Here is a 21,225-nt window from a genome sequence, read left to right as displayed (position 1 = left end):
AGCGGCGCCAAGTTAGGTGAGTCGAACGCAGCGAAGCTCTCGCAGTCCACCTTGACAGTACGGTTGCCACGTAAAAGTTTGTTATGGAACAGAATCGTCACCTCGGGGATGCAATAGTTACCGGCCATCAGCAAACTGGTGACAAAGTTATCGCTTCCGTCGCTTCGCAAGTCAAAAACTGGCAACTAAATGAATACAACAAACCGTCCATAGGTCAGGAAATTATATCGCAACATACAATATCCATTTTAAAGGCACGCAAATATTGGTTAAGTATATTGGTGGGATTAGGTTCTCTATAAATAGAGTTCAGAATTATGTGAGGTCCTAAGACATCCAAAAAAATTAATGTAAAGGAATGTAATGATAAAATGTAAAAAACCGCATGTTTTATTCAAATAATTGAGGAATGGGACTAAACTTATAATTTGGAGAACTGAACCCCATATAGATCCACTAACTAGAATTGATTATGCATCGATTGCGCTATATTATATTTTATACTGATGAATCGTGTTTAAGTAAGCTGTAGGTATCTACTATAAAATTTGATAAGTTTTTTAAAAATGTTCGTATCGTTGTACCTATTGTAGAGATAATGATTTGTGGTAATTTAACGACATCTACGATTTATCCGTGTGACCGAAAATGATAGCAACAATAACAGTGACGATAACTTATTACAACATGTGTACAGATTCGGAATAAACACGTGTAACTATTCATGTTTTATAAGCTACCATTTAACTGCCATGTGTGTATAATATATATTATGTGTCACGTAGGTCCATAATATATATTAATAAATTATCTTTTTGAGTACCCATAGCATTTTAAATATTTTGTTCAAAACTATATAAACATGTATTTTATCCATATATAACGTATACGATTTTTCTACGTCGCTCACAGATCGTGGGTTTTTTACAAGTTAATAAATAAAAAAATCTATGTGAATAATCTATATATTATGGCCACGCGTACCTGGGTTGGTGAAGCTACAATGGTTTACAAATATAACTATAGGGACATATAAGTTTATGACTATCGACATAGTTCATAAGATTTTCAGAATTAAATAATAATAATAATAATAATTTATTACCTGAGCACCCGTGATGATGATGGTCTTGCCGAGGTTCTCGAACATAAACGACAGTGCGGACGCAGTGTAGGCCAACGTATCGGTACCGTGCAACACGACGAATCCGTCGTATAGTTCATACGCTTGCTGCAATACATTACATCGTTAGTTTAATAGTAAAAACAATAATATTGTAATCCAAAAGAATTTCATCGTCATTATACATTTCTCACATGGGGCTGAAGTCTCTGTTAATCGGAATAGGTTGAAAATATATGTGCTGAGACTCAGTGGCATATTTAGGTTAGGTTAGATCTTACAGTAACCCTGCCTTTAAAGTTAAAAGCCTTAAGTTAGACTCTGAAAACGTTTGCATATTATATACAGCCTGTGGGGGGGAGTTGATAGCCTTGTGGAAACACGCCACTTTGTTGAGTTTTAAGACATACAGCATATAGTATTAAGCATGTTTAATGTCATAACAACTTTTTCCTATTGCCCTGAAAAGTAAGACGTTGGGTGTCTGATGATTGATGCGGGCTAGAAGGTTTAGGAATTACACGTTTTTGAAGTTTAAACCCGATAGTTATTTTTTTACAACATAACAAAAATTTGTATAATTATTAATTTTAATACATTTTATTGGTTTCTACAACTTTTATAATATATTTATATATATATACCTACTAATTTATAACTTATTTCTAATTTACATGATTTACACTAATTTACACTAATTTAAACGATTATACCATGACGTGTTGGACTATGATTCAGTTTTGTAAATAGTGCACTATAGATAACACATTTATAAGCTGAATGTAGACATAGACCACATACATATGCTTAAATTAATTTATAGAGCTATGCCCCCCCCCCCCCCTTTCAAATAAAATTTGATTCTAACCTATGCTAGCCGTGATGAGAGATAATCATCAAGATTAAAAAGCATTACATTCGGTTATTATATGACGGAACTATGAGAACGCGAGTATCGAAATGCTTTGATATTGATAGCTACCCTCGGGCCACAGTTAAAAAAGTCCTGAATACTAAATTATATTTTGGTGTATTTCTACCAGCGGTATAGTAGTCTAAAGAATATCATATAATTTATTGCGGTGGATTCGTCAAGTTGAATGAACTTTTTGTACATATTTTATCCGATTTGGGTATTCTATTATATTACTCATATTATTAGGACAATGCCTTATGTGGTAAGTTGTGGAGACTACAATGGATACTGGCGTTGACGAACTCAGCAGTAGACGACACATACCACACTTTTCATTCAAAATATAACAAGGTCCACATAGAACACATTTGGAAATCGTGCACATAATTTATAATTGATTGTAATATATTATGTGCATAATAACCATAAGAAAACGGTTGCTCAAAAAGGTCGAGATTTGTCGATCGAACATCTGTTTTCGATTTCTCCGAGAATAGATCCCCTGCTGAAATCCGAATCTACTCGTGTGAATCTACACCAGTGTATTGAATTTCTGACGGAAAAACATACTTTCTCACGAGTCACTATTTAGTATTTACACTCAAGTCTTAGCTATCAACCCATAAACCGTGAGACCTAGTTCTTAAAACTCATAATATAAACTCATAATATATCATAATATAAACATACCCATATGTCTTCAGCTATGCTCCGCCAATCACGCATGCACATGTTGCTCGAGTCTAACAGCTCCGGGTATTGATACACCGAGTAAACGATCCGCCGGAATCCCTTGACCATGCTGTAATTGCGCATAAACATGACGATGATCGATATATTATGATACAGTTTAAACTCAATTTATAATCGACTATATTATATTATACGCTACCAATAGCAGAATTTTAGTTAGAAGAGTGTTATTGTCAAAGATTAATCACAAAACTACTGGTAAACTGTAAAGGAACCGTCTACTTTTACTCATGTAGTATGTACACATATGAATTCAATTGGATCATAATTTTCCATTAATTAAAACATGTTTTCAAATTAACAAAATGTTTGTACAAACAAAAATAACATTGTATGATAATTATTATCTAAGAGAACAATTTAATATATACCTGTATAATAACTTTCCTTTAGTCATTGTTTATGATATGTACCTACTGTATAGCCATATAATATAATATATACCTAGTAGGTATATTATGGTACATAATCTAAGGTAATAACATAACCTTTAAAATAATATTATTATTGTCAGTGAGAAATTGATGAAATCATATTACATAGGCAATCGTTATCTATTTCATATTAATTGTTGATATTTGATTTAAAATATGTAATTAAGGCTTGCAGTTAAAGGAGTAGCACAATATTTTCTCATATTATGTTCTCGGTTTATAGCAAACGAAGCTAGTCATCAATTATTTAAAATAATGAGCTTGAAAATTGAAAATGTTAAGTGCATATTTATTAATTTTTGTGCAAAGATCCGTAGGCAGGTAGGTATTTAATGTTTTTTAATGAAATTTATATATATATATATTTTATGACTTAAGTACTGTACTATAAAACTTCACAATAAAACAATAACAATATATTTTATTAATACTTTTTAGGTACAACCGGCAACCAGTTTTCCACACATCAGATATTTCTTTTTCATTTCTTATTTATTTAATAAATCAATTTTTTAACATAGTAGTAGCCAGTAGGTATACAATACCACAATGTTAACAGGTTTTTTTTCATGGTATCGAGAACCGGAGGGGGGACTGCGTTAGAATTACGTCCCCTAATGTTAATAGGTAAATAATAATAATTTTTAGAATTTTGGATGACAATTTCGTATAATCAACATTTTTATTTCTATACTTTTCAATTTTTGTACCTATATTAAACATTTTTTTGTATATTTAGTATTTTGTCAATTTTAACTCCTATAACTTCCGAGCTTTATATAATATTATTATGATGTTGGTATCTTCCTATATCGATATAACATAAATTGACTGAAATCTAACCCCCGAAGATAGTATTAGACTAATACCTAGACTATTATAACTGCAGAACCTCCCTCCTGCATACACCAATGGAAAGTTCCTATAAAACATATGAATACTTTTACAATTATACTTACGGCAATACTAGCGGACTGCAGTTCATGGACGCGCCATACTTGTGTTGTGCGTACTTTGCGTCGTACAACCGGTGGTCCTGACGCATCTTGTGCTCCATAAGAAAATCGGTGGAATTTCCGTTGCTAGGTGTGGGCACCAACACTAAGTAAAAAGTATGTGTTGAAAAATAGTCAATGTCTAATATTTACTGTACATTTATTGCAGTACATTTTTTTGGAAATCTAGATATCATATAAAAATGAAAGTTTATGAAACACGTTTGTATAATCAAACTAAATATTACATATCATGTTACAGGCTTGACATTTCCATTACAAATATGCAAATAAATATGAATAAGACCCTGCAGAATGGAGGTTATAAACAACCCATAATAATGAGAAGCAACCGATACATTTAATTTATATTTTATTGCAAAATATTTATCGACAAAAATGCAAACGTGTGAATGAGCCACGTTAGTGTTTAACTTTTGAATTAATTGGCACTTGTCAAAGTATCATTTTTTGAAAATATAATAATATATAGTTAGAATGACGTGTGCACTTCACGAGTTACTGTCAAAGTTATAGACAAATATTAAATTTCCTTTATTATTACTATATAATATTATAATAAAAGATTCACATGGTTTTCAAAATATGAAATTGTGTATTTAATATTATTTTATGCAGTACCCATATTATGATATATTATATCGTATTATATTTTATAAAAGTGAATGTATTTTAAGTGCGGTAATTCAGTGTGGATCGCCAGCTTCTAGCACACTTACTTCCTCTCTTGAGAGTGGACTTTGCTTATTTTTAATAACTTCTATTTAAATTTATAATTAGGAAATTTAAAAACAATTAAGAAAATTTAAAATTCAACTAGTTAATATTGGTAGTAAAGTGGAAGCCCTCCATATTAAAAGTTGTATTAAAAAATTATCTTCAAATACACAATTACCATAGGTAGGCGCAAATTGATTAAATTTTTGGGGGTACTCAAGCCTCCTTCCCCATGGGCCATATTGCTTAGCACCACAATATGACAATTAGTACTAATTACTAGATTTACTTGACCAACATTTGTTGGGACTAAGTCCCCCAAGCCCCCCCCCCCCCTATTTGCGCCTATGACAATTACAAGGTTTGTGTTTGTGATCAGTGACCACTGACCACTGCAGCAGGTATCGTAATATTGTGTGGTTGGGTAATCAACGGCGTGTCAACTGCTTATTGTAATATAGTAAATAATAATAATAATAATGATATTAATACGCATATTTTTTAATTAATCGGTGACAGTGATGCTGGTCTTTTCAGTCATCTCCGCCACGCTGAGTTCACGGCGTTCTGCAGCCGACTAATGACACTTTTTTCCGCAACCATATCATGGTAGGTAAATATGCACAGTATGATTGATAAATAAATAATAATAATACAATATTGTACTAAGTTAAGTATACTACAGCAGTCGGTTAGGGGTTATGCGACGATTACGTTATTACACCTCTCCGCCGGGCCCGTAGTGCTTATAATATTATATTATTATACACACAGTAGGCACTTGTAATAGGTCATCGCCACTCACCTGTCGGCGAAATCTAGAGCGTTTTTATAACAACTTTGTTGTTGTTGCTACCGAGCCGGTACAAGTACCTCCATAATATTATAATAGGTATGCCTGCTACAATAAACCATACCTACTAAACTAAGAAAACGAGAATCACTATAATTAATTACACAACTCGATTGTGTAACAATTTTAGCGATCGGCAATCGTTTCTAGTTGTAAATTATAATATTATAATAGTCGTCGTACGACGGAACACGTGGACGAACACGTGTTCGCCGCCGCCACCAAAATCGTATTATATCGATGGTCATGTATGTTTAATTAGCGGTCCAAGGTCTTTACAACTGCGAAATGATTAATAAATTATGATATGAATAATTAAACTGCCTAACTACAATTCGTGGTGGACAATGTGCACATAATTTCTGCGTTTCACGCTTACCAGAACGAGTTTGAAGTCACGTGACTAACGAACGAACCGAACGCTGTGGATGTATAGGCACTTCGATAGTGTATATTGTGTGGACGATTATTGATTAGACCGTAAAAAAAGAACTCACAAAACGGTAAGACTATAATTTGGCCAGAACCGATATGAAATGTTAGGTATATATTATAATATTAATTATTATACATTATACTACCTAACTACCTACCGAAACCTAAGCGTATTTGCTAATAGTTTTGTGTTTCTTCCATGCTCCAGTTTAATTTTAAAAAAGTCAATCAATTAGTTTTAAACCAGAAACGGAGGTAGGTACATAACATATGGTTAAAAACATATGGTTTAACATTGAAAAGTGCGTTTTTTATTATTCTACATTGCGCCTTTTAATACCATATGATTCGATCATCAGTTCGCGTTGAATTACACTTGAACCCTTTACGCACGGCTCAAATTCCGCGAGAGAAAAATGAGTACCGGTCATACTAAGGAAGCGACTTGATCACCCCTGAGTAAAATCGAATTTTAAAGAGGTAGTTAGGTTGCCTAAAATCCAGTATTATAGAACTAGCACAACAATTAATGTCATAATATAATAATATACCTACCCACCTATATCTATACCATCATAATACTGTAATATACACTATTAGTTTTATGATTTTCAGTTTACATCGGCTATATATTGCTGAGTGAGTATAAGTGTTAATATTTATAACTTAATTATGTTATTTCGAGCATTGTCTACTTATTTTAACAATTTAAGTTACCTACCTACGTAAAATTCCAATATTTTATATTGCCTTTATTTTTTAATTCTGTGTTGATCCGTGTTTGTTGGTCAATCCATCCATAAACTCTTTAATTACAATCTATATTTCATGATATTAAGTAGGTACAATACCTAATTTTCTAAACAATTTTGATTTACACAAAATGTTCAAATACCTATGTCAAAAATATTGTAAATATGACGTGTTTCCCGCTACTCGCTTATTATTATCGTATATTATACATATATTCTACGCTTACTGTTATCGTCGTTCCTGATCATCCCGATGGTTCCACCCGTGTATATGACCAACACTTTAGACTCGTTCTGGTCGCCATCCTCGGTTTTTGTCATTGAGTCGCACCGTCTGCGGAAAGACTGTGGTGGCGTGGACCCAAGGTACGACTGCGACGGCGTGGACCCGAGATACGACGGCGAAGGCGAGGACAGACGCCGAAACGACTGCGACTCGTTAATATTAATGGGGTGTCCGTTCTCGTCGGACACGCCGATCGTGGCTGGGCTTTTCGGGATGTCACCGTTCGGTCGCGATTCTAGTTGTGGTTTTTGATCCATTTCGATGTGAAAAAAAAAATAGATCACTAAACACTAAGCAATATTAGTAGTGATAGCAGTAGAAGTGCTAGTAGGTAACAGTTGCAGTTGGTAGCGTCCGACCCCACGTATGACCCACGATGATCTTCGACGCAGCACCTATAAACGCGAGATTAATATCATCAAACCATCAGCAATATTATTTACTCTCAAAATATATAATTTATTTAAGTACATTAGATATTTAGCATATATCATAATATGTCGATGTAATTGCAATTGTTAAAGGTACCTAAAATGTAAAATAGTTCATTTGAGTGTTGCACTGCGAGGGAATTATTCGTAATTTTTAACGTCAGAATTATATTTTAATATAAGCATTAAAAGCTGTACGGTGTTGATTGTCAAAAATAAAATAACAACAAGAATAAGGATAATATTATTAAGATCTATGACGTATAAAGGTATAACCAGTGTTCGATTAAAATATTTGGTCGTTTAGTTACGTTTTCATTTTGTGTAAGTTTTCAAGACCGAATTCAAGGGAATGCCATAAATAATATAGGCCATCTATTAATATGTATGATAAACTGCGATCTACCGCTGTTGTGCCGTCACCAGTCGGACGACCAAAATACGTACGGACGCACGGTGTAATATTATGTTCCAAATGCTACAATTTTTTTATATTATAATTCAATATGTTTCCTTACGGTTTAAAGGATCAGTAGTAAGTATTTTAAATACTTTTAATAATAGTGGTCTATAAAAAATAAAAATCCAAGATTGGTCCATTTAAACTAATGGGAATTTTGTGCACACCAAAAAAACATTTATAAGATATGGCAACAATAATTTTCCTATAATATATTAAACTAAAGAATTGTACGAATACTGTTCACATATTGTCTATGCTACATAAAGGTAATATTTATTTGTGTCAAATCGGACAGCATTGCACCGAATAATATCATGCAAACAGCTTTAGAGGTGGAAATTGTATTATTTGATGGTCAAACAAAACAAATTGTTTTCTAAATCGAATTAATTTTTAAAGAATAGTTATTAATTAGCGCTTCAACTGAAACATTTCATTCGTATTATTTTCGAGTAGGGACCATCCTATTAATTATATTATACAATATGTACTATACATCAGTATACATCCTAAATCCTATAATACACAAATCATATAGTAATATTTATAGTGTTTCCCGTATTATAACTTTATGATTACTTAAATTTATATTTACAGTTTAAAATGTTGTATTTTTAAATTGTACATAACAATTATTAGTAAATATTTTAGTGTTCTCTCGTTCATAATATTATATCTGTGTAACAAAAATAATAGTATAGTGTATAGCTACCGCCAAGATGATGCTCGAGTAGTCGAAAAACGGAAAATGTTGACTCCAGACGTTTCTCTTAATATTTTATATATATTTTTTTTTAATACGAGTCGTAAGTGGTAAGCATATTCAACTATAAGTGGGCCGTTTTGGAAAAAAATTGCCAAGGAACAAAATTGTTCTGTGAAGCGTGTGGAAGGGTAGGTTGTAAGTTCAGCATAATATTCCTCAACGCGGCGGCATTGCATGCGAACGCATAATACAAACAAAGTATAAGAATACTATGCTATTGCTAATGGCTGCGATAAGTGTTATAATAATAATAATAATAATAATTACGAAATATAATATTATAAATTATAATGGGCAGTGCTTACCGGTGTGTCTCGATGGAAAAATTACAACGGTTTGACGAGCAGCCCCGTGGACCAAGCGTGAACGGGACGAGACGCGTGACGACCGACTCCGCAGGTACAGCTGTTGTAAGTGACGGATATCTAAGTAGGTATAAATGTTATGTCAGACCGATTCGACGACCAGAGAATAATAATATAATATAACAATATCGCCGCCGCCGCTGCTGCTGTTACGCTGCCGGAAAGTGTGCGCGGCTATGGTACGCGAGGCAGTGCGAACACGAACTGCGGTCGCTGACGATTGTTGCCGACGACGCCGAGGCCCGTTTAAATGCGACGGTTACCGGTTGTGCTGCAGCAGGTAGTCGCCCAATGGAAATCCACTGATTTTGGTCTTTGCTGATATAGTAATAATATAATACATATAATATCATAATATCGCTGGTTAATAATAATAGTATATAAGTACCTAATTTTATAATATAGCAATAGAAAATAGAGCTTGCACGCGCGCAATCGCAATAATTAACATACCGATATAATTATAATTAAAATACTTAGGTACAGGAATTAAATTTATATTAATTATAATAATAATTTTTATTGTTGTTCGGTCACCACATGACGAGATAATAACATACGTATTTTAGGTACCTACGTAACTCCTAGCCGAGGTGAATCTGGGAATGATAAAAACAAAATTTAAAGGTCTTCACTCTTCAGACCCTATTACGTGAACAAATCGTATTAGTTAGGTATCAGGACTTGCAAAGTTGCAAACGTTATAATAGCATTATATTTGACAAAAAAAAAAAACGATTGAAATTTGTAAACGTAATTATAACAAAAAATCAAAAATAATTAAATACTGCAAAACAAAACATAAGGATTAACAAAATATATTATATCATTAAACAAAACATAACGCAAAATATAATTTATAGAATTTCATTGATTGAAAAATAACGCAAAACGAAATAATTTAAAATCCATTTATTTAAGAGTTATATTGGTATTGTAGACATATTTATATCACGCATACAGAAATTAGAATTGATTATATTATGTATCCGGGCCATTATCTGCCCGTATTAGTTTATTAATTAATTTGATAGGTATTAACACTATTCCAAATAACGATAAATGCAAAACTTCTATAATGCTTTAATTGTAAATAACATAAAACGGATTTTTTTTCAAATGGAAGCCCTGGGTATAATAATAATAATATATATTACTATGATTTTATGATTTATAATGTACCTAATATCAAAGTATCCGAATGGGAAGCTACAAAAATAACCTAAACACAAAAATGTTTGACGAAAAAGTGCCCAATATTGGTAACAATTTTAGTAAATAGTTAAGTTGTCTCTGTGTACAACTGTGTGGAATATAATAATATAATATTATGTACGAAAATATGGTGATTCATATTTTTAACTTTTTTTTTCTGGACACTTTCGGTGAATGTTTTGTCATTACTACATTTCTACCTAGATTCATAATATTTTACGTATATAAGTATAGACGAGACCTATGGTAATTTCTGTAATTTAAATTCAATAAACATTAGCTCTTCGCTTGAAATGTAGAAATGTAAAGAAAATATTGTATTACAAATAATTATAATAATGAATAATTGATTATCTGTCTTTTACTTCGCACTTTATGAAATATATATTTATAAATTTGACGTAAATATAATAAATAATAATCATTTTGTATATTTAGCTAATGGTTTCCAAAATATATAGGTAGACTGTAGGTATAGTAGTTAAGTACAAACAAATATTTTTTTTTTGTAAACTAGATTACGAGAAACCATATTGTAGACTGTAGTATTTAATATTTAAATAATTAAACAAATTTGCCCGTTTATGGACTTATCTAGTATTTACTGTTTAGTATTGTATTTTAAAACATAATTACTATGTATGACTCAGACATTTAACTATTATTAAAACATGTACCATCAAACAATTAGATGAAATTAGGTTCTGCTAGAAACACATACAAAGTTATTATTCTGTTCATCATCGTAATCGCTTAAGCAATTTTAAAAGCATTTTATTTTTATCTTTATTCTTAAGTTTGAATTTGTTTTAATCGGCAATAATGACCTCTATATCTTTTGTAACATAATTTACTTAATCACAATCACCATTCGTTAAATATTTAAGTAATTGTCACTAACACTATTGGGCTAAAAGTTAGTACGATTAGCAAGCAGTATAATTTATATAGAAAAAAAACAATGTACAGGGTGACAAGACATATGCTCAGGGCTCACCCTTTTTTCCTTTTAATAATGATTTTATTAAAATTCTGATGCTTGGAATTTTTTAGTTTATTTTAGGACAATATTCTCAAATACTGAGATTTGTAATTTTAGGAGTGACGATACCAACTTTTTTAGCATTTTCTGGGCATACTGGAATAGTTAGAAAAAAAATTTACTCTAATTCTTGGGCTGTTTATAGATACTTGAAACTTCAATAGAAATTTTCACTTAAAGCAATAAAAAAAAATTAAAATACTTAATACAATTATTTTTCAAAGGAACATACATATACCAGATACCCATTTGAAGTTCAAATGTTGACAAACTAGATAGGTATATAAACGAAAAACAACTAATTTTTATTGTAATTAAAAATATAATCTCAGAGTTTATTAACTTTTTACCATTAAGTACATAGATATTATACTATTATTTTCTGTACTCAGTGAAACTTCGAAAATATTTGGACTAAATTTAAGCTATTTATAGCATTCTATGGTACGTTGGTATTGACTATCAACACTTATAAAATATTATATACCTAATAATTTAATAATTAATAATAAAATATAACTAGGTATTTATATTGATATATATATTTTCAAGTACCTACTTAACGCTAATACTATAGGTACGCACAGTAGATACACACGACATGGGTTGGACACTTTATAATAAAGTAAATTGTATTACTATTACAGTATTATATAATTATTATATAGTTTATAACAGGTAACTCAAACCACGATTAACTACATTTATTCAAATATTATTAAATCCAAAATATTCAAAATCTCAAAAAAAAAAAAAATTAGATGTCACAATTACATTCAACTGTTTAACTCATATTATAATATTATATTATACATTTTTACATACCTTTTTAATAACACAAAATTAGTGTCAACTCTAATTTGTGTTGGTAGGTAATGAACTTTGAGGTAGCAAAATTCTCCAGTATGTTACTATGATTCTTCTATTATATTCTTTCACATAGAAAATGTCACTATGGGTCTTTATTTTTATATAACAATAAGTGGCATTACGTGCATCTTATATTATATTCTAATTTTAAAAATAAATTCATGGTCATGTTTTGAAATTTTTAGTTAATTAATTATATTTTTCAGTAATTTTAACATTAAACAAAAAAAAATCAGTCATCAAGTTCTGAGCCTATAGGTAAACGGTAAACAAATACCTATCATGTAAGATACCCGAAAATAAAAGTAACCTTTAACAATTTTTAAAATGTATTTATGTATAATTAATAATCTGATTTGCATAGGAGTCTATTATAGAAATTAAAAAAAAATCGTTTATAAACAGTGGCCTGTGGAAAATTATTGTGCCGGAGTCAAAATTATGAGCCAGACCAACAGAAGATAATATGATAGGTACCTACTACCTGCATTCAAAAAGTTTCATTGATTTATACTTTACTCACATACCTATATGATATACCTACAAATATTAAAAGTTATGCATACCTACTCAATTTAATCTGTTTGGATATTAATATGTCGAGAGTAGGTATAGTCTATATCTAACTGATTAATTTTAGTTAAAATAATTCATGATAAACATATTACCTGATATACATACAAAGTTAATAAGATACCTACTCAAAAATACCTATATAATATCATACACATAATAATGTTGTTATATTGTGAAGATTATTTATGTAAATATATAACTATAATGTAATATACCTAACTATAATGTATGACTGCTAATCAAATAATCGCATACTGTCATTTTTTTACTTTATCAAGAACTTATGTTTTGTATTAGTTCTGATCCATATTATAGTAGGTACTGAATACTCATAGTAATTACTAATTAGTAAATAGTAATACTATATCGTTAATTACGTATAGGTACCTACCTAATAAGTTATTTGCTCTTTATTTACATACAAACATTCCCGTAAAGACTATACAGTATACATACCATATTGTGTACCTAGTGCTACCTATGTCGAATATTAGGTATTCGTTTATTGTTAACTTAACATTATCAGTATTTGCACTACACTAATATAGGTTTCATTTATCACATAAATCCGTGTAACACTCTTTACGGTGCCTTCAATTTTTTGTAGTAACCAAACTATTCAAATTAGGTACCTAAACATAATCTATTTTAAAAATGACTAAAGAAGTTTCTTTTAATCTAGTGCTTAATTATTGATGAGGCTTTTAAAAAAAAAAATCTAATGCAACTGTTGCAGCTATAATACGGGCTTATTGTTAACCTCAGTTAATTGAAACCTCTGTTTCAATTTAAACAATTACTAAAATAGTCTAATATTGAAAAAATCTATTCTAGACAAACACTTGCTTGATCATTTTAGTAATATATATTAAGTTTAGGCTACACGAGAATAAATGGAAGACTAGAAGGTTGTAGATTGTATATATGCGTATTATACTCAAGGCTGGGCAAGTTAATGATTTTTTTTTTAACTCAGTAAAGTTAAGTTAATATACCCCAATAATAAAGAGTTAAAAGTTAAAATTTAATTTAACTATAGGTTAACTCATTTAAGTTAAAAGTTAACACACACTTTTTTGTGAACTTTTTATGAAGTAAATAAAAAAAAAGTTAATTTGTTTATACAACGCTAGCGTACTTCATTTTTTTCCAACCCAAAACTAAATTATAAACAATTATAGTGTTTATACTTTATACAGTATTTCCATATAAGTTAGATTTGAATGATATACATTTTTAACTTTAAACAATTCACGGTAAATATTTTTTGACATGGAAACGAAATAGACTGAAATAGTGAAATATAAAAATTAAAACAAAATAAATTAACTTAACTTACCTCTTAAAATTAAAAACAAATTCGTTAATAGATATTTAGTAAGTTAACAGTTAAGTTAATGAAAAGCCAAAAGTAACTAGTTAAGTTAAAAAGTTAAAATAAAATAAGCTTTTTAACTCGTTAATACCCAGCCTTGATTATACGGTTAATTGGGTACCCATACTAATATAATCAAGCTATACATATAAACGTAGTATGCGTAGAATTTTCATAAGAAACTACAATTGCTATGTTATTACTACAAATTATAACTTTAAATACTATCATTACAAGTGAGATTAAATTATAATTTTTATTACACTTATTGCACTTATTTATAGATTCAGTGACTTTATTGATATCATAATTGGAGGTGCATTAGTATTAGTAAGTTTTTAAGTTATAGGTAGTTAAAAATAATAAGCTATTTGAAAGAACGTGATACTCATATGACCATATCTTAATAGAAATTATACTTAGGGATCAAAATGCCGGAAAATTTCCCGAAAAATTCGTGAAAAATTCGGAAAAACCCGTTTTCTTCCCAAAGCCTTGGAAAATGTGGAAATAGTGGAGAATATTAAAATAACACATTTCCGAAAAAACTCAAAATTTTCAACACAATAAGCATATAGGTTAAGGCCTCAACCGAGCTATACATAACATAGTTACATGATAAGAAGCCATCCATTAGTATGTCAACTTAAAATCGATGTATTATTATGCTACAGGTACCAGTAGGGCTGTAGTTACCTACCTACCTACCAACTTAGTATTTAAAACCAGATTTGGTTTTTGAATAAATTTAATTTTTTTTATATATGAATTGAATAGCAGCACGCGACGTCAAGTATAATCAAAAATTATAATTAAATAACTACTTTTAATCGGAGTTGAACACTTTAAAAACTGCTGACGTAAATTAAAAAAAAAATGTCAAGTGTGTGCGATTATTGATTATTAAACATATATACAAGAGGATTATCTTAACTAGATATCAGTATTAAACATTTACAAAAATAAATTTGGTACCTACATTCAAAAATTACTAAATTGTATTAATAAACTGAAAAAAGAAGATAATATATTAAATAAGATGTAGTAGGTAGTAGGTACTAGGTAGTACCGACATAATATTGTACCATAACATATGGCACTGTGGCACATATATAAAAAGGTTACAAATAATATAGTATTGGTTTAATATGTTATATATTAGTAATATGAATTCTGTTGTTAGTAAGCGTTTTCATATATACACTACCTAATTAAATATTTATAAATTAGTAGATTATGAAAAATAATTACCCATTTTTATTATAAATGTTAACAGTTATTATATTGAACAATTCACTTTAATACAATCGCTTTGTATTTGTATAGGCACATTACACATATTAATTGATAAAAAATAATAATAATATAGTATTATAATACTGCATGTATGATTGCACAATCTTTAAAATTATACCTGTAGAATTTGGATATCACCATAACTATATGGTTATATGGTGTGGGTATATATTATATAAATTGTATTTGTATTCTTAACGATAATATACCACTAAAATTACATTATAAATTATATAATAATAATAATATATATATATATATATATATGAACTATTCAGATAACGCAGGTACCTACTTCTGTTTTTATTTGGTAAGTACCCACCCATTATTTTAAATATATAGTAGTACGAGTAACTATATCTTTTTAGAATCTAAACAATGCGATGAATTTTTTAGTTTTACAATGATGTGTGTTTTAGATTTTGAGCAGAGCGATGAATGTATTGGTTTTACAATAATGTGTATTTTTTATTTTATTTTTTTTTTGTGTCTGTGTACACGATGAGTAGTCGAAATAATGCTTCGATTTTCAACTTCAGTATCTTGTTCCATAGGAAAGTGAATATTTTTGTTGCGTTGGGGAGGTAAAAATTTTCCCAGTAATTTTCAAAAGCGCGTTTTTAGAAAAACAAAGGTAAAATTAATGAAAAACGGGAATTTTTACGCAAAAATCATTTTCTATACACGATAAAATTTTAAAATATTTTGATTTGTTTTGAACTGCTTAGGGACATTTTCAGTTTCCAATTTTATTAGTTTTTTTTCTATGAATGTCAATAAAACTTTATTTGTTGTGTAAAAATGCTTGAACATTTAATACAAGGTATAAACATTTAAGGTTGAAATTTTGACGAGATCAAATTTAATAATTATTTTGTAGTAAAAAATGTAAAAAATGTTCAACTTTTATAACTAAGGATTGAAAATTTAAAACAAGGTTCCACGTAAATAGGTTATATATAAATTACTTTATTTACAATAATATCATCAAATATACTTAGTAATATCATAGGCTGACTATAGTGACTGGTGACCGTCTTCGCTGAGAATCGTTTTTCTTATGCAATGATATTATATCATTGAATTCAAATTTAACACCATCCATTACAGTGACACACTTGTAACCTACAGTACAGATCTTCGAAGAGCCTATGCTCCCACGATCGTTTACATCTTATCTCATTTACATTTCACTTTATCGTAAGATCGTTTAGTGCGTAGCATAATTTGTAAAGGTGTGCAGGTGTGTACCAAGGTATACAATTAGTAATGTCTTCTATTATAGCTATCACGATAAGATTGGAATTTTAAGTTACTTTACCTATACTACGGGCTAAGTTATCTTAGCCCGAGCTTTATACTCAATACCTTATACAGTTATACGTGAAGAAACGCTAGAAAGTACGACGTACTAAATAAAAGTTATTAAGTTAGTGTATTCTAAAGTTAATGCCCTGCAGTTGCAGTGTTTTCCATTAATAATATCATTATTTGATAATTTTATATTGGTAAATAATAATATCACACATCGATTCGTTGATGTGCTCGGGATTCGTTATAATACCTATAATATTACTCAGTCTACAATATTGTACAATGTACTGTAAGCATCTTTAATTTTATTTCCTAGTGAATTTTAGTACCTAATCAACTTAATCAACTTAATAGGACGTTACAAGTGCGTAACATAGCAAATTGTACGCTCAGCAGATCACGTTTAGCTTAGGTGGTTAGTTTAAAAATCAGAGTGAATTGACCTCTAATAAAATTTTTATTAATAAGGTAAGATTATTACATAGGGTATCTCACAGGCTTTTTGTTATAGTTTAATTTTAAAGTTGTAATGTTAATATTATTACCTACCTACCATTTAATATTAAGATTAACATTCATGTTATTTTTAAACAATTTTCAGGAAAGTAACTTGTGTTTGGTGAAAATATTTGATTGATTTTCAATGCGGATAAAAATGTTGATAAAAATCATGAAGAAAACCTTAAAGTAAGTATAAAATAATTAATATAAATTTTAATCATTATTCACTTATTTATTATTTTTTTTGGATTGGAAAGACTTTTGCTATTTTTCGAAAAAGTGCTTGTATTACTCAATGTACATTGAATGACTTTTGTGCTACGCTGGATTCAATAGATAACAATTTTAAAATAACATTGGAAAAATATGTGATAAAACTACATTTAGATGTGTTCATTAATACAGGATTATTAAATATGTCTCTAATAAGTCACATTAAAGATATTTTAAAAGTAAGTATCGACATGTTTTTTTGTTTATTTCAAAAACGAATATCCGTAGATACTTGAAATTTTCACCAATTGTTTATTTATAATTTTCTATATTATATTATGATAAAAGTTTTAAAATATTTTGTCTTCTTTTAAGCTATTTGTAGACATTTTTTTATAAGCATTCAAAGTTAAAATTTTAATCAAAATCAAAATCAGAAATTTGCAAATCATTTAATTAGTACCTATAGTTAAAAATGTATCAAAGGTTAAATTTGTATAGCTAAAGATAGAAAATTGAGAACTTGACTGTGAAGTTTCACGTTAGTAGTTGATACTTATTTCTCTAATTTCTGAATGTGGTTCGACTAGTGAGTTTGATACTTGATTTTTTAAATTCTTTAATTTTAGTTTTGATGTCCGATTATAAGTGTTGTTTAATAGCTTTAAGTTGTGGATTGAATATTCGGTTTTTTTGCAGTTGTTGTTGCTGATCTGCTTTATTGTTACATTTCTTGCTTGTTTGTCGAGTACTGTTTTACCATATTAGTTTTAAATCTACTTGGCTACCTGATTTCTAATTATTTTTTCTTGTATTGATTATCTATATAAAAATTCTATAAGCTGTTTGTGTAAGTACAAAAAATAATATAATACAAAAAAAGTACCAATTACTAAAAATATATCTTAATTACTTAATATATTTTTCTCGTAATTATTAATTAAGGGAATATTTTACTAGCATTTTCAATGTTTCTTTGGATAATTTATTAGTACTATAGTTTTAAACAATATGTTTTATCTAAAGTGTGATTAAACTATATTTTTTTTATGTACTATTGCCTGTATTGGTTACATTTGTGTTCAAAATTTTGTGAACTCAAATTATTTATTTTTTCATTGATTTGCTCTCCTTTAAACACTGACTTCAATTTGTATAGTCTTTATAGTTCTTATTGTAAAATGTCAATAAACATTGTGATGGGACTAATCCAATATTTTTTTATAAGTAATAGCCGTACAAGCTGTGTGGGAGCTGATTTACAAAACCATTGAACAAATTCCATACTGTTTGGGTTAATACGTCTAGAACTCCGTTAACTTCTTCAATAATCATTTCGCTATGTTCATGGAAAGAGTCACGATGTTTCAAGGGGATAACCTCACGGTGAGCAATCTATTGTTCGCGTGGAAAACTATTCGATTTGTGTTTGACGGATGTCCAAAACAAACTTACCAGCTGGACGTCGGTGACCTGTTGCGGCTCGTGGCGAACGGCATATCTTCGTACGAAAGTGTGATGTACGTGATCAGTGGTCAGCGCATGGTGAAGCTGCTGAAGAGTGTGCGCGATTACACGGCCGGGCTCTGGTTAAGTATTGCGTGGATCACGTCTTGAGTGAGGCGCAGAAGCTTCCAACGCTGCGCGTTGATTGTGTGGCCGAAATAGCCAAACACGGCGACACACGCGCGCGTGTAAGGTGGACGAAAAGTCTTGCAAGTGTTACGTGCTCGAGGTGTGCGCTATGAACCAGTACGCGCTGTGGGCCAGGTGAATGCGGCCAAACTAATGACTGAGTTCGAGAAGCACACGACCAGCCCGGAAAACATGTTCGACGACGAAATGGTTGTCAACAATTAGCGCGACGGTACTCGTTTGTGGCGCCGTGCGGCGTCTTTGACTTGGAAATGTGTTTGCGGTTCGCAGAAAAGGTCAATCCGCAGCCGCATCAGTACCTAAATCACGAACTCATCGTGCAGCCCGAACACGACGTGTTCCTGATGTTTGGGGTTTCCATAGGCGCGATTTCAATTAAAAAACTATGGGTGCTTAAGCTCTGCATTTTTTTGGCATTTAAATTCAATTATAACTATGAGGCAATTATGACTTTTTTAAGCAAAAATATTTTATGACAATTGAACATTGAAGACTTATAGTGTATTAGGTAAATTTTATAAAAATGAATACAATAGTCAATTTTAATTTATCAAAAATTTAAAACAACTTTTTCATATTTTATTCAAAAAATATGACAAATAAATATTAGTATACAAGGTATAACAGAAAAACAGAAAGACTTGACGAAAAAAAAATATGACGCTACTTAAACGTATGACAAAAATTGTTAAAATTATATGATTAGTAAATAATTTAAGAATTAATATACTCATGTCAGCCAATTTCCAAAAAAAATATTTTGAAAGAAGTTATTATAATAACTTACGTATATGTTCCAAATTCATTTAATCAAAAAAATATTGATATATCAAAAATTCTAAAAACAAGCTACTTGACTTAGATAAATGTTTTTACGATCAAAAATATTGTTTTTATAATCAGATTCACAAATTGGCTAGGTATTTTGAATATATCTAAAAAAATTGAAATCAAATTTAAAATTATTTATTTTCAATGTTAAAAAATAAGTACCTAATTAAAACATAAAAATAATTTTTTGCATAATATATTTGAAACTATAAATAAGTGACTATAAAGTGGTTCTAGGTCACTTTGTACGGTCGAGTAAAAAGGTACATTGCAGAACGCGGACACTTTGTACGGTCGGGTAAAAAGGTACATTACAGAACGCGGACACTTTGTACTATTATATACATAAAGTATATATATTATAAATATAAGTTATATACCTAAGTAGTAAGTATATTATATAATATTATAAATTATAATGTAAAAATTAAAAATTAAAAGTAAATTGTTTCATCGTATATTAATAATGATCAAAATAATCAAACAATCAATAATATTATTATAAATCTTAATTGTATTATAATATTAGATATCAGTTTTAAAGCAAATTAAAAATGTGTACAATATAAATATGTCATAATAACAAATAAAATATAATAATGAAAAAAAATCATTAAAAACTACATGCATAATACCTATAATATGGAAATATCTCAAAATGACAAGTAAAGTATAATATTGACAAAAATTTAAAAAAACTACATAATATTGTATAGTATAATAATATGAAAATATGTCAAAATGGACAATGGTATCAAGCTTAGATAAAAAGTGCACATACATAATTATTTAATATTAAGGGTTTAATAAATCAATTTTAGAATAATTCGTCAAAATGAATGATCTATAAAATATAAAATTTCCATTCTTTAATATTTAAAAAATTCTTTAAAAACTACATGTATAATATATGGAATTTAAAAATTCCATATTTGTTATTTCCTTTTTTTGATGTTTGTTACATAAATGTAATAGTTTATTATTGCCAGCAGTATAGGATTTTTGTCTCTTATGAAGTCTATTGCC

The 21,225-nt window shown here is 29.5% G+C and overlaps 1 protein-coding gene across 1 annotated transcript in view; it reads right to left on the bottom strand.

Annotated features, from left to right (window-relative positions):
- Positions 1 to 9,572, bottom strand: part of LOC100164179 (L-asparaginase) — a gene marked incomplete in the record, with an annotated part of 15,728 nt that extends 6,156 nt beyond the window's left edge. Inside the window, 6 exon segments of the mRNA XM_016806672.2 lie at positions 1 to 185; positions 1,106 to 1,231; positions 2,730 to 2,841; positions 4,186 to 4,327; positions 7,227 to 7,680; positions 9,251 to 9,572. Coding sequence (XP_016662161.1) covers positions 1 to 185; positions 1,106 to 1,231; positions 2,730 to 2,841; positions 4,186 to 4,327; positions 7,227 to 7,542 — 881 coding nt within the window.
- Positions 9,573 to 21,225: the final 11,653 nt, after the last annotated feature.

This window comes from Acyrthosiphon pisum, chromosome X, assembly GCF_005508785.2.
Source record: "Acyrthosiphon pisum isolate AL4f chromosome X, pea_aphid_22Mar2018_4r6ur, whole genome shotgun sequence".
NCBI lineage: Eukaryota > Metazoa > Arthropoda > Insecta > Hemiptera > Aphididae > Acyrthosiphon > Acyrthosiphon pisum.
Note: the sequence above shows the minus strand (reverse complement) of the source record. Positions and strands in the feature narration are given on the sequence as shown.